We start from the raw sequence: 14,255 nt of genomic DNA on the forward strand, positions 1-14,255 counted from the left end.
TGTCACTTTTCGGTTCCTAAATGGCTCGAGTCACTGCAGAGATGCGCGTGAAGTTAAAGGTGACGCGACGGTCCAGCAGGCAGAAGTCCGCTGCTGGCCTCTCGCGGTGTTTGCGGGACGTGCAGCCGCTGTGCGCCACTTCTCGTCGGCTACGGGATCCATATGCTCGCGGAAGCAATGGGAACTTCACCAAACGTGCTGCCGAGAGTCTAGAACAAACCCGCAACTACACGCGTTTTAAGGGAACCACCGCGAATAGCGCGCCTCCCCGGTAGCGGGAAGCCTGACAACTCCGGCGAAAAGCAGCGATGGACCCGCGAGACTCGGCCCCGGATTCGTGGGAGCAGGAGGAGGACGCCGAGGCCCCGGCCGCCGCCGCCGCCGCGGAGCTCCCGGCCTCCTTCGCCGCCCTCAACGTCAACGCCAAGCCGTTTGTCCCCAACGTCAACGCCGCGGTGTTCGTGCCGACCGCGTTCCAGGCCGGCGCCGCGGACACGCCGGCTGCGGACGGTGGGTGGCCGGGCGCGCTGGACGTTAGCTTAGTTTAGCTTAGCTCGCTTGCTAATCCGGCTACGTTGCGTTAGCCTTCCTCCCCGCGGCCCGCCGCGATGCTTATCGCTTCTCGTCTTAGCTGACGTTAAACAAGTTGGCGTGAGCGTCAGTCGCCTGTGTTATTGTGCGCAACAGATGTTTAAAAAAAATATATATATATATATATATATATATTACCCAGCCAAGCCGCCGTGAGACGTCAGACGTGAAACGTGCCAAATGAATATTTGAGAAGTTTCTGACATGCTTCGCTTTCTCCCCTCAAAGGTGCCCCTGATCCAGTCGCCAGCATGGAGGTGGCAGAAACAGCCGGTAAGCGTGACCCGCTCACTGTGCTCTCAAGTTACTGCTCAGGTTGTGTAACCACGGGACAGGTGTGTTTAGGGGCTCACGCGCGTACATTTGACCTGATTTGAGACCACAGCCTTGTAGGTTCATTTCACTGAGCCGTATTGGGATGGCTGTTGGAGGTAAACACACGTGCACGGGCCCAACGTCTAACATGATGCAACCCCACCGGTCCGTGCCCTAAATAGACCCCCCCCCCCCTTGGCACCTTGTGGCTGTGAGGCGCTGCACCAGTTTGTCAACACATTGCCTAGTTTTAATTTGCCTCCCGTGAGGTGATTGACCTGCAGGGTGTGGTGTGTGAAGAGGAGAAACCTTTTCCCTTTCACATGTCCTACATTCACAGCCATGATGGTTCAAATACCTCGTTGAATCAGAAGGAAACCATTATATTTACCGCCTGATGACTGTTGGCAAGTTGGGGCTTCGGATGGCCTCCTGAGTTGTCTCACTGGCTGATTATAAATGTTGGGGCGGTGAATGATTGCTGGGCTTTCATAGTTACTCAAACAGGGGGCTTATTTGTTGCCGTGGGATGAAGCCTCACCTGCAGGGCTCAGCAGATCTCCGCTCGCCATCGTTGGTTTAATTTCTTCCTCTAGTTGTTCTTGTTTGTGCCTCCTAACAAGTGGGCGGGACTGAGGAATGATTAACTGCAGCTCTTTAGATGATCTGCGAGGGGAAACATGTTTTAGGAGCGTGTCCCAGAGGTCTTTACACCACACGTGGAGTTCTCAAGGCCCGGAGTTCTTAAGATCAGAGTAACCAAAAAGATGCACGTTGGAACGAAACCAACAGTTGAGCCTGTGGTTGGGAAGCTCTCGTGACAGCAGAAGCATTTATTTACTTATTTGACCTGTATGGATTGGACGTGGAAACTAACAACTCTACAGCACCCAACTATAACACACACGAAGCGTACTGCCACCATGAATGATCATGCTGTTGGAAATCAGATGACCAGACTCTGGGCAGAAGGATTCCTTTTTACACATTCAATGTTTCATCCAGTTTGGTATCCGCATGAACCTGGCAGAATTTGCTCGTGTCCAGACTGCAGCCTCTCACTCCAGTGACCAAAGTGCGTGACCTCATCTAGTTCTACCTGCGGGGGTCCTTCCTCATCCACACCTGAAATAACCGGTGTGGTAAATGTTTATGGTTCCAGCTCCAGTGGAGAACGGAGGCACAGAGGCCGACATGACCACAGAGGAAGAGACGTGGGAGCAGAAGGAGGAGCCGGGAGGAGGAGAACATGGAGGAGGAGGAGGAGGGCAGGAAGACCTGGCTTCAGGAGGAGCCTGTCAAGACGGCACCGCGGGGAGCGAGGACGAGGAGATGATGATGATGGAGGAGGAAGAGGAGGAGGTACCCGTGCACAAAGTGGCGCCGCCTCCGCCCGACGCCCCAAAGAAAGAACACGTGAACGTGGTCTTCATTGGTCACGTGGGTGCGTCTCGTTTGTGTGTGTGTGTGTGTGTGCGCGCGCACGTAGCTTTGTGGAAACTTCTATTCGCCTTCTGACATTTATGTGTTTATGTCTGATAGATGCCGGTAAATCCACCATCGGAGGACAGATCATGTGAGTGATTCATCTTTTGTGTTCTGCGTGCTGATCACTGGGTGGAACAACAACATAATGCCATCTTACCAGTCGTATCCCATTAACTAAAAAGCAATCCATGTTAGATTTGTGCCACTGCGGCCGTCAGCAAAGCTGCAACAAGTGGCCCCTTGTACAACAGTCTTTCCCAGTTTAAGCCCCAGTTTCACCTCCTGTCTCCGTAATGCCGAAGACGCAATGAATAATTCTCCGTCCATTCCTTTGTTTTCCGCTCTCTAGGTACCTGACTGGAATGGTGGAAAAGCGAACCCTGGAAAAATATGAAAGGGAAGCGAAAGAAAAGAACAGGGAGACATGGTGAGGAAGTCCTTATGTTCTTGTGTCTAAAAAAACGGCACATTGTTTTTGGACTTGCAGTGATTCCAGTGAGCCTCTTAAATTATTTTAATGAGGAAGGTTGTTGTAATCGCCACATAGTTGGATGTGTTTCAATTGTTTGGTGGACTCATGTAAATAATAATGAGTGGACATGCTTGTTTCAGGTACTTGTCGTGGGCGTTGGACACAAACCAGGAGGAGAGAGACAAAGGGAAGACGGTCGAGGTCGGGAGAGCTTACTTTGAGACCGAGAAAAAGCATTTCACCATCTTGGACGCCCCCGGACACAAGAGCTTTGTCCCAAACATGATCGGTGGAGCGTCACAAGCCGACCTGGCCGTCCTGGTGAGGTGGACAGGGACATAAAACAAGTGGAAACGTCTCAAATGTATTCCGCTGTCCGTCTGTGTTATGCATTCTATAAATAGGTTCTTTAAATGCCTCCCTTATTGGTTTGAATCAGGTGATTTCTGCAAGGAAGGGTGAGTTTGAGACCGGCTTTGAGAAGGGGGGGCAGACGCGGGAACATGCCATGCTGGCTAAAACGGCAGGAGTCAAGCATCTCATTGTCCTGGTCAACAAGATGGACGACCCCACTGTCCACTGGAGCCTGGAGAGGTGAACTACGGCTTATGGGGGAAAAAAATAATCAATTGGAATATATATATATATTTCATATTGGCTTTGTCTTTGATTCCGATGTTTTGTTTTATACCGCCCATAAAATGTCTGGCTCATTATTTGAAAAAGCTGTTTGCATTTGTTATCCATTTCCTATTTATAGTGAGTGACAACATTTCTTCGTGACTTCTGCAGGTACGAGGAGTGTAAGGAGAAGCTGGTTCCCTTTCTGAAGAAGGTGGGCTTCAACCCGAAGAAGGACATCCACTTTATGCCTTGCTCCGGACTCACAGGTTCCAACCTCAAGGACCCCGTACCCGAGTGCCCTTGGTACACGTAAGTGGACTCCGCGGATGGAAAAGCTGATTCCATTTTGTATCAACAAAATATATCTAGATTTTTAATTTGATTTGCTAATAACAGAATTTGAACGTGTTTCATGAATAAAATATTAGACAGAAAAGGATCATGCTGTATTATTATGTGAGGTTTTGGTCGATACATCTGCTTGTGGGAATTTTTTAAATGTTGTTTGTGCTGGCTGACGGCAATATGTCCTTCTACTTCTGACTGTGGTTTGATCCATTTAGATTTCTAAATCTGCCAGACTGCATGTAAAATGAACTGCAGGCTTCCACAAACCACGTAGTCGGCGGCGGTCAGACGCCACAGCGGCACGTGTGACATCTCTGACTATGGAACTGAAAAGTGGATTTTATATCTGACTGATGACTCGTCTTCTTTGCCAGGGGTTTGCCATTTATTTCACATCTGGACAGTTTGCCAAACTTCACCCGATCCAACGACGGACCAGTCAGACTACCGATTGTAGACAAGTACAAGGTGAGCAGCTGGAGGCCGTTTGTTGTTTCTCAGCAAAGAAAAGCAAAATCCTTCTGTCTTCTTCGCTGCACTGTGTGGGCGTCAAATTCCTTTTGCTTTTTCCTTCTTTTTGGCCTTAAATCTGTTTATGTTCCTTCTCCAGTTTGTCATTCTCCTTCCTTTAGCTCAATATTCCAAAAGCACACTTGACACACACACACACACACACACACTGCAACCTCTGGGATGTTGGAAGCGGTTAAACATATTCTGTATGTGTTGGTGGATTTATTCTTGAGCTCAGTTCTCCCTGCATTAATCATCTTTCCCTTTTCTGCGCATCATCTCTTCTCGTTATCCTCCAGTCCTTTTATGTTGTATCAAATCTTCTGTGTAAGTAGATTCTGGCTCTGTAAGGTAAAGCTTAGACTTGCATACAGCGATCTTTCTGCACATCCACGTGTGGATGAAACAACTATTACCCCTTATTATTTTATTTGACATAGACAATCCTACAAAAAAGCAAAAGTGAGCAGTAGCCCTCATACTGAAGGTCGACCATAATCCTCAGCCTTAAAATAACAGAACACACACTGCTGTATTTCCCAGAGTGCATCAGGTTTCCACCGATGTTCTACTCCACTACAGACATTGTGGTCCGTGATGAATAACGTGGCTGATGGGGAACGCTGGAATGTCCCGATTCTTCTCCTTAACACCGGTTTGTGTCCCTGCAGGACATGGGCACAGTTATTCTGGGCAAGCTGGAGTCTGGATGCATCAGTAAAGCCCAGCAGCTGGTCATGATGCCCAACAGGGTGAGAGCTCTCACACTAAGGACCAATAGAAATAACGCCTCATTGATTTCATTAGACTGATCCTGTAACCAAAAAGGATGTAGTTTCAGTTGGAACTCCAGCCACATTTCCTGTTTATGTGCATTAGTCTGTGGATCTGAAATAGAATTATTAAAATGACTGCGTTGCAGCACACGGTGGAGGTTCTGAGCCTGCTGAGCGACGACGTGGAGACTGACGACGCGTGTCCCGGGGAGAACCTCAAGCTGAGGCTGAAGGGCATCGAGGAGGAAGAAATCCTCCCGGGCTTCATCCTGTGCAGCCCCGACAACCTGTGCCACTCCGGGCGCACCTTCGACGCGCAGGTACGCCGTCCTCATCGCACGTCTGACCTTCAGTCACGCTCTCCACCGCCGTCCATTCTGATCAATTGGATTAGTTAAGATGATTGTTTGTTTAGCCCGGGTATACACTAAGAACTAATGTGTGAGCTGCTATATCCTGTATATATGCAAGTAATACAAACTGATTGATTTGAACCTTTCCTCCTTTTTCATTTCAGATCGTTATAATCGAGCACAAATCAATCATTTGCCCTGGTTACAATGCAGTCCTTCATATCCACACCTGCATTGAAGAAGTGCAAATCTCAGTAAGTTATTATACCTAATTGACATTGTTTCATTATGTCTTGTTTGGGATCTTGTTTATTTGCTCAGTCAGTAGCTACTGATCGCCTCAATGGACTTGACTTTCTCTAAACCCCCGACCGCAGGCCTTAATCTGTCTGGTGGACAAGAAGTCGGGGGAGAAAAGCAAAACACGACCGCGCTTTGTGAAGCAGGACCAGGTGTGTATCGCCAGGCTGCGGGCAGCAGGAGTCATCTGCCTGGAGACCTTCAAAGACTTCCCTCAGATGGGACGATTCACGCTGCGAGACGAAGGTGAGGCCGACGTGGGCGTGTGAGACACCTCGAGTGTCTTAAATGAATAGATTTTGTTCAACTTGCTGACGCACGTGGATCTTCTCCTGCAGGAAAAACCATCGCCATCGGCAAAGTGCTGAAGCTGGTGCCAGAAAAGGACTAAATGCATCCGTGGCAGCATGCATGTTGTTCTTCCACGTGTCGCCAGAGGAGACGCTGCTAGAGCCGAACCCAACAGCCCCTCTTCTCTTTACACCCCGACCACGCTGAGGAGAAGAGCGACGACAAGCGAGGAGTAATGAAAGAGATTAAAATTGCGTCAAATGAAGAAAACAAGACTGAATCAGTTTTTATGATGAACAATATAAAACTAGAGACCAAGTCCAGTGTGTCAGCTTTCTCATATTGAGAGCTCAGCTATGCCACTAATGTAGCTACACGCCCCCCCGCCCCCCTTTCTGTGCTCCCAAGGCGAACCGCACAGTCGGCCGGCCGCGCCATTTGTTTTCAGAATGGGGATGGATGCAGTGAAGCAGAGTCTGTGGAAGAAAAAAAAATAAATCTACCGAACGATTTCGTACACTGCAAAAGAATAGATAGCCTCTAATTACAATTTGTAGATGATTTCTCCTGTTTTAGGAGTGGGATTAATATTCCAACTGGGATTTTATTTGGTTATAAATGTTGCCAGAATTTTTAATTTGGCCCCTCTCCGCATGGGACGGTTTAATTGGATTGAGCTCACATACTGCTCCCGGGTCGACGACGAACACACTCGCACAAACCGTTACGTATAGCTGTTACATAATCTAAACTGAAAATAAATGATCAAGCTGCAACATAAAGGTGTATTTGTTTCCCTTTTTAATATTTCCATTCGACATGGGTGATCAATGACCATTGTATCATTATTAATGCCAAATACTGACATTACCTTTTGAATATAAGCATACTACTATAAAAAAGGTACAGCTCCATTGTCCTTTTGTTCTTATATCACCATGACTGGATGTATTGCAACTAATAAATCTGACATAAAAGCTGCTATTTTTAGCGCTTTGAGATGCTGTTCATTCGATGTATATTTTAGCATCATATAAAACATTTCATTCCGTTCAGCTCCTTTACATACTAAGACTGAAATCCCTTTATCCATTGTTTTAAACTTAAATTGGGAAAAACGATCGTCACGAGGCAACGGTTCTTGTTTGTCCTGAACTCTCGTACAAATAAAGTTTTTTTGTATTGTGACGTAGGGGCAGCGTTTGCGCATGCGCGAATCCACGCATCCACACGTGAAGCAGACAGCATGGCTAACAGAGTCGAAATTCCGTTCGACAAGGCACAGGTAAATATATCCCTTCTTTGTTCCCATGACGTTTAAACTCTTAAAAACCACGTTGGTTGATAAAAGTCTACACACGTGTGTGATGAGTCACAATTGAACAAATCTACAGCAAACACGCTAGCTAGTATCAGCTAGCGTGTTTGCTTTAGCAACGGAGCTAATACACATTATGGCACAATAACACGCCTCAATCCACAGAGCTCCCTGAAAATTTCCTTTATTAGTGATGTGAAGCCTTGTCTGTTCTCTAAATGTCTCAACCAGGTGAAAAAGGCCGTCCAGGCATTGCAGGCCTTCCAGAAATCCAAGTCCAAAGCGGACGTCTCGCTCCTGGACGAGGCTCACGCCATCAGCCTGCTCTTCACCCTCTGGAAGATCCCCAAAAAGGCACAGACCATCCGCATGTGAGTCCACCGCCGTCTCGCCCTTTACGGTGGTTGCGTATTTTGCTCTGTATTCATTTGTACTGAAATGTCCTTCTTTCCGCAGTCCCTTGCCCCATGGCCAGCGGCTCGACACAGACGAGGTTTGCCTCTTCACCAGAGACGAGCCCCACATGACCTCGGATCAGACGCAGAGGTTTTACAAGAGGCTGCTGCAAGAGAAAGGAGTGAACAACATCGCAGAGGTAATGCTGTCCACCAGTGAGATCATTATTGCAACAACAGCTGATTCCAGCAGGGATAAATGCAAACGAGTACAAATAAAAAACGTGCTTTTCTTCATAGCAAAGAATGTTTGTTTTTCTCCTTGTGTTTGGCAGCAGAGAAGGATTTTGATGTACTTCCACACCTCCTGTTGATGCAGGATTCTTGCTCACGATGTGTCTTTCTCTCCTGACGCAGATCATTCCGTACTCGGTCCTGAAGACAGAGTACAAACCGCACGAAGCCAAGCGACGTCTGTTGGGGAACTACAACATGTTCCTTTCTGACGAACGCGTCCGCCGCCTGCTGTCGTCCCACCTCGGAAAACATTTCTACCAGAGGAAAAAGTGAGACCCTTTCTTCACGCCGTCAGAATATAAACTTTTTATTACTGCACGTGGTCTATACCGTCTCAAAACACGTGAGGTCCTGTATCGGGGAAATTAAGTTTTGAAATATTTACTCAATAAGTGCTCAATAGCTATGTTGATAACAATAAATGCAACTTCTTACGGCAAAAAAGGGTATTCTTTAATCAGGAAAAAAAAAGTATCTCTGCTCTGTAAAAATGAGTTCTGCAGCGACAGTCAATTGATTCTTACACCCTTTTTCATTGCCAGAGAGCCGCTGTGTGTGAACCTGCAGAGCAAGAATCTGGCTAGAGACGTCCACCGAGTCATCCAGGGCACCTCCATGAAGGTCAGCAACAGGGGCTGCTGCTGGTGAGATTTGCATTTCTGCTTTTTGGTTTCCCAATAAAATTATAAAGCGACCCGTGAAGCATATTTTACCTTAGTAATGCTGTGCGAACCAAATCAAGTTGTGTTGCACATAATGTTCTCAAATGAATAGCACCTCCAAGCAACCGGGTTCTTTCTGTGAAGTGTTTGACACGGGCACTTGCTGGTGCCATAGAGATTCAATGTCCGACCAGATGGCCCTCGGCTTCCTGTGGAGCCCGTCTCTACGACTTTGATACACAACATTTGGTGTTTAATTTCTGCTGCTCGCATCGATTCCGTCGACGGCTTCCCTGTAGAGTTTCACAGAGTCGGTCTGCGTTTTCTTACACGAATGGCCTTTGTCTTAGCATGGCGCGCATCGGACACCACGGCATGACTACAGAGCAGTTGACGGAAAACATCGAGGCTGCGATCCAAACGGTGGCAGCAAAACTAAACATGGTGGGTTGAGTAAATACATTTATTGTCTTTGTTTTTATGTTCAATGTGTGTGGCTCGAATGGTCCACAACTTGTATTATTTCATCAAACCTGCTTCCCTCCCGTATGCATCATCTACAGAAAGGACCCGTAGTGAAGCTCATCCATCTGAAGAATGAATCCTCCGTGGGTCTGCCGCTCTACGTCTCAAACCTGAACCACCTCACTGAGCTGGAAGAGGCAGATATTAGTGCCAAGACTCTTCAGAAAGAGGTGAGAACAAGTTCATTCTTGTGTCTGAGCTTCATTCGATGAGACACTGTGTAAAATACGCAGCTCACTTGTGCAATTTGTGTGTGAATTTCAGAGAGCTCAGGCGAGGCAGGCGAAGAAGGCCAAGGACGCCGAACCCACCGGAGAGAAGGAGGTGAAGGAGGAGGAGGAGGAGGAGGAAGAGAAAATCCCTATGCTGGTTCCCATAGAAACACCTCGCAAAAAGCCTAAACTGGAGGTCAGTGCCACTCACAGCTGCTGGGCTTAATATATAAGCTAATGTAAATACTTTCACGGAGTGAGACGGTGCTGTGACGTAGTTAACGGGACCGCAGACCCTCATCGCCTTTCTTTCTTTGTAGAATGCATCCAAAGAGAAGCTGCAGGAGAAGGCCCCCAAAACTGCTGCAAGAAAGAAGGCAAGAAAAGCGCCAAACAAAAGAGCGTTGGCAAGACTTCAAAGCAAAAAGTGCCCAAAGTGAAGTGATTTTCAATAGAGCACCTCGGCGCGTTGCCCTCTATAAAAGGACTTTTTACACAGGATTGTTAGAAGAATAATAATCATTATATTCAGTCAGTTTTGTTTTTTGCTTGGATGACGCTGATAATAAACTTTGTAATCCAAAACTGTCCATGGCTATGTTGTCTTCTCTTAACGTATTTTAACTTCGTCTTGGCCACTGATTAGTGGTAACAGAAATGGTGATTTATCAACTGCTTCATTCTTTCTACATGGGACATTCAAATACTACACTATTGCCATGACAAAGTTTTTCTACCATACTACCCGTTTTTGCATTTCCTCTTGGCCTTTTATTCAATTTAGAGTTGTTTTACCTGACCGACGTTCCTCAGGAAAACAAATCCATTTCCCAAAATAAAGATAACAAAGACCCATTATGAGGAATTCTCTAAAAATGACAAAACATCTCAAAACGTCCGTCACCACGTCGTGCACTCTGTTGAACAGCTCGTTGATCAGTAGTAAGAAGTGTAATGCATTTAGTCTTTAGTCAGCCAATCAGCGGGAATGAGATTGTCGACAGGTGGGCCGAGTCTGCCCGTCCATCCAATCCTTTTTTAAAAAATTTTTTTACTGGTCATCTTGCTGACGCTTTTATCCAAAGCGATTTACATTTTTAACCCATGGATTTTTACATTTTTGCCCGGGGAGCAATTAGGGGTTAGGTGACACTTCGCCATGGGGCAGCCTGTACTCGACCCCTGAGGATCCTCCCTCTGTTGTGTGGATTTGGTGGAGCCGCCTAGAACCACGCGGTTCCACAGGCTACTGGGCAGGAGAACGAGAGACCAGAAGATCAGTGGCTCGTCTCCCCATTATTTGTGTGCCAGAGGTTCTCAGAGGATTGTTCCGCGAAGGCAACCGTGGAAGCAACTGGAGAGACTTGCCGTGTGACTCGTCGCCGGTGGGCAGATGTTTGTTGTGACGCCGCTGGTGTGGATCCCCGTGCTGAAAGAAGCAGAGGAGGAAACGCTGCAGTGAGGGAGGCTTATGTCAGGAATGATGCAACCGTTTCCCTTTAAAACACCCACAAAGATCTCGCTGATAACAGCTGGCGCACATTGTACTTTGACCCCTGCGGCTCTGAGTGGAGAAGGATCACGCTTCACATTTGGACTAACTCAGCTTGCCGCTGTGGAGCACCATGTCAACTTCCGTACAGGTCGAGCCATTCACGGAGACACGGTACGGAGGAGTCGGCCGCTGCAAGTGCTCCTTCTGGATGGCGGTGGTCCACGACGTGGTCGGCCTCTTCATCATGATGGTGGGCGTGTTTGCAGGGCTGGTCATCCACGATTTGTTCATCTACGCAGGGGCCATCATGATCTTCCTCAGCCTGATCTGGTGGGTGTTCTGGTACTCGGGGAACATCGACGTGCCCCCGGAGGAGCTGGAGGACGACGTGGGCATTATCAAGCTGAAGGAGCTCGGACTGGGCCGGGCGGCGAGACCCGTGTCTGAGCGCTTCACCAGCAGGATCAGGAACTCTTTCGGGAAGAACGGCTGGAACATCGGGGGAAGCAACAGGCCCGCCATGGAGGTGTCACTCTCCACTATCTACAACTCCGCCATGGCCGCCTCTTCTAAAGGACCCGCGAGAGAGCCATTGGCCATATGAAGTGACCTGTTCACCACAGACTGAACTTGGATCTATACGTTTGTTTATTCTGTCTCTGTGTTTGCGCCGCTAACGTGCACCGATAATGATTTGACAGCGTGGAGTGTTGTCTAGATAACGTCCACATGTTCTTATCCAGCCGATAAGAAGTAAACCTTGCACACTATTACAAAGTGCAGCAAATTGTTTTATTTAGAAACCACATGGCCACATCAGTCATGTTGTGTTGATTCACAGATATTGCACAGTAGGGATATGAGTGTTAATAGAAAAATAAAGGCTGTAATAAGGGACTTTTATGATGAGGCTAATTGTGTGACTGGGATATTTATAGCTGCTTTTTTGCAGCCAAGAGAAGTCACGCATTTCTTACTTATTCATTTTAATACCTTTTATAATTGAAGCTATAATCTAACTTGTGTAACATGTTTCAATGCCATCTGTCTGGAGGGTTTTCAGTCTAACAAGCTGATTGCTTATTTTCAATGCAGTTGAATATTGGATATGCTTATCGAATGCATTTATCATTGATAAATAATGTTGCTTTTCTGTGCTATGTATGACCTCCCACCAAAAAAAGATCTAAAATGAGTGGTAACTCTCCAACATGTATCAGCTCACGTAGGTACAGACTTTCCACTTCACTCTGCTCGCCCCAGGTGGTCCCTTCCCATGAACCCTAATCTGTCTGAACCGCAGGGACACCAGTTACCCCTGTGATCCCAATGGAGATTTAATGGTATGATAATAATAATGGTAGTTCAGGTATTTAATGCCTCTATGTGGCTACCTGTTACAGTCACGGTGGTCTCAGGTATTTCGAGGTCTCGGCGGCCGTCCTCGGCTTGGCAGCGTCCCAGACACCGCTTTTCGACTTGAAATTGCTTTAGTTTTCAAGTTATTTGAAGTTCTGGTCTGAAAGACATATTCATAGAAAAAGTCAATTGTATCAGTTGATGTGTGTCCTGGCCACAGAGCTCATCATACCACTGTATACCTGTTTTTATTTGTTAACAGGTCATACGAGCCAATAGATTCTGTTCTGTTGTTTTTTTCAAATGTCACGTTGTCTGGAATGGAATTCTCATCACTGAGCTCGCGCGTACGCCGTCAATCAGGTGCAGTACCCTTTTCAGCCACAGCGACGTGCCATTGGGCTGGTGGCGCTGTTTCTACATAGATGGACAGTAAACAGATTGAAACATGGCTACTTGGACTATAATGAATTCCCTGTGAGGGGACACAAATGACATAATTGAAACATATCATCCTCGACGTGTGCGTTGTATCTTTAAACAAACAAAAGTCAACTTCAATCAGATGAGCTTAGTAGAGCCAAACTCCTTTTGTAATTTGTGGCATATTTGTCCCATTGTTTTTTCTAACAATTGTATTTCTGTTTTTCTGTATATTTGTGTGTTTTGTTCTTTCTCTTTTTGGTCAGATCAATTTGAAATCCTTTTAGTTTTTCATTTAACTTCACAATACTTCTACTCCTTTACTTATGTGTATTGTGTTTACTTCTTTGTCCATATAAATAAACTCAAACTAAAAGAACCCGTAGCTGTGTGTGCTCCCCCTGTGACGACGAAATCCAGTCTTTGAGCGTGAGGAGACTTCTTTTCAGATTGAAAACATTTAGTCAGCATTCACTTCTTCAAAGGCCTGTTTTTGGGGCATTTGGGTTAGTGTGGTTTAGATCAGGGGTTCTTAACCTTTTCGACCTTGAGGCCCAATTTTTATAGTACAAAGTGGCCCGGGGCCCATTAAATATTAACACTGTATAGGTTTAATTGACTTCACTCTCGGTTTGATTTGTATTCAATAATAAACCAAATCCACTTATTGTTTAACAAGCAAAAAAAATTGTCAAATAAAATGACATGATAAAATGGGATCATCACAAAGACTTTTATTAAACGTTTACATAAACCTGCACACATACATCAAGACACCGAACAGGCTGATAATTCATGGACCAAATCAAGCTGTGATAAGAAAAAATTTCAAGGATCAATTCAGGCTTTTTAATCATAATAAAAAAAAGACCAATAGTAGGGTTTTTACTTTAAATTAATAAAAAATAAATTATATATATATAAATAAATCATGAAATCAATAAAAAGGGGGTGATAAAATAAATGCATTCAAATAATATAAATCTATAAATATAAATAAACTGTAAATGAAATTAAAGTGCAAATGAAACTATAGCCTTATAATCTGCAAAGCCATTGTAAAATTGCTTCAGCAGTCTCCATTTTTGCATGGCAGAACCAGAAGAATCTTTATATCTGTGACAAATGAACAATGACACAAATAATAACAACAATTAACAATAGCTTCGTTGGACAGCATTAGCCCACACTCCACACACTGGGCTTTTGGCACTGCCTCTGTTCCTCCATTTACGAAACCGTATTTAATGAAGTCGAGATTGTATTTCCGCAAAAACTTTGTCTTCTGGGTGGGGGTATCGGCAGGACGTTCGTCTTCATTTTTTCTTTTTAAAAACGTATCCATTTTTGCTGCGAAGTAGACAGTCTTCTTCTCTGTGTATTGGCGCTTTTTAAACAACCGAGTGATGCATTACCGCCACCACATGGTCGAAAGCTGCACGCAGTCCCGCGGCCCTTGCGGCCCACAGATGCAAAACTGAAAGTTTTTTGCGGCCCT

The 14,255-nt window shown here is 45.9% G+C and overlaps 3 protein-coding genes across 4 annotated transcripts; all 3 read left to right on the plus strand.

Annotated features, from left to right (window-relative positions):
- The first annotated feature begins 19 nt into the window (after positions 1 to 19).
- Positions 20 to 6,853, plus strand: gspt1 (G1 to S phase transition 1). Its single transcript, XM_040175983.2, has 14 exons — positions 20 to 510; positions 820 to 864; positions 2,069 to 2,350; positions 2,449 to 2,482; positions 2,744 to 2,821; positions 3,007 to 3,187; positions 3,306 to 3,460; positions 3,659 to 3,799; positions 4,213 to 4,306; positions 5,023 to 5,103; positions 5,274 to 5,447; positions 5,645 to 5,734; positions 5,858 to 6,026; positions 6,119 to 6,853. The coding sequence occupies exons 1-14, from the start codon at positions 309 to 311 to the stop codon at positions 6,169 to 6,171; spliced, it is 1,779 nt and encodes a 592-aa protein (XP_040031917.2). The 5' UTR covers positions 20 to 308; the 3' UTR covers positions 6,172 to 6,853.
- Positions 6,390 to 10,065, plus strand: rsl1d1 (ribosomal L1 domain containing 1). 2 transcript variants are annotated; one of them, XM_040175990.2, is made up of 9 exons: positions 6,390 to 7,356; positions 7,621 to 7,760; positions 7,846 to 7,984; positions 8,202 to 8,350; positions 8,624 to 8,725; positions 9,094 to 9,187; positions 9,307 to 9,438; positions 9,533 to 9,676; positions 9,801 to 10,065. In XM_040175990.2, the coding sequence occupies exons 1-9, from the start codon at positions 7,318 to 7,320 to the stop codon at positions 9,918 to 9,920; spliced, it is 1,059 nt and encodes a 352-aa protein (XP_040031924.2). In that variant the 5' UTR covers positions 6,390 to 7,317; the 3' UTR covers positions 9,921 to 10,065. The 2 variants fall into 2 exon arrangements, with proteins under 2 accessions (XP_040031924.2, XP_077958971.1); XM_078102845.1 differs by having other exon boundaries at positions 7,238 to 7,356; positions 9,542 to 9,676.
- A 925-nt stretch (positions 10,066 to 10,990) lies between these two features.
- Positions 10,991 to 11,726, plus strand: LOC120819024 (transmembrane protein 238-like). The gene has a single exon (XM_078102847.1). It carries the CDS (start codon positions 11,106 to 11,108, stop codon positions 11,577 to 11,579), a length of 474 nt encoding a protein of 157 aa, XP_077958973.1. The 5' UTR covers positions 10,991 to 11,105; the 3' UTR covers positions 11,580 to 11,726.
- Positions 11,727 to 14,255: the final 2,529 nt, after the last annotated feature.

The sequence above is a fragment of the Gasterosteus aculeatus genome, chromosome 5 (genome assembly GCF_964276395.1).
Source record: "Gasterosteus aculeatus chromosome 5, fGasAcu3.hap1.1, whole genome shotgun sequence".
Lineage (NCBI taxonomy): Eukaryota > Metazoa > Chordata > Actinopteri > Perciformes > Gasterosteidae > Gasterosteus > Gasterosteus aculeatus.

Excerpts from the sequence above, each read along its gene's own strand:
- gspt1 (XM_040175983.2), top strand. The coding sequence starts at position 309 with ATGGACCCGCGAGACTCGGCCCCGGATTCGTGGGAGCAGGAGGAGGAC. Across the intron at positions 511-819 it reads GGACACGCCGGCTGCGGACG|GTGCCCCTGATCCAGTCGCC; the intron begins GTGGGTGGCCGG and ends CTCCCCTCAAAG. Across the intron at positions 2,351-2,448 it reads GGTCTTCATTGGTCACGTGG|ATGCCGGTAAATCCACCATC; the intron begins GTGCGTCTCGTT and ends TATGTCTGATAG.
- rsl1d1 (XM_040175990.2), top strand. The coding sequence starts at position 7,318 with ATGGCTAACAGAGTCGAAATTCCGTTCGACAAGGCACAG. Across the intron at positions 7,357-7,620 it reads TTCCGTTCGACAAGGCACAG|GTGAAAAAGGCCGTCCAGGC; the intron begins GTAAATATATCC and ends TGTCTCAACCAG. Across the intron at positions 9,677-9,800 it reads GCAAAAAGCCTAAACTGGAG|AATGCATCCAAAGAGAAGCT; the intron begins GTCAGTGCCACT and ends CTTTCTTTGTAG.
- LOC120819024 (XM_078102847.1), top strand. The coding sequence starts at position 11,106 with ATGTCAACTTCCGTACAGGTCGAGCCATTCACGGAGACACGGTACGGA.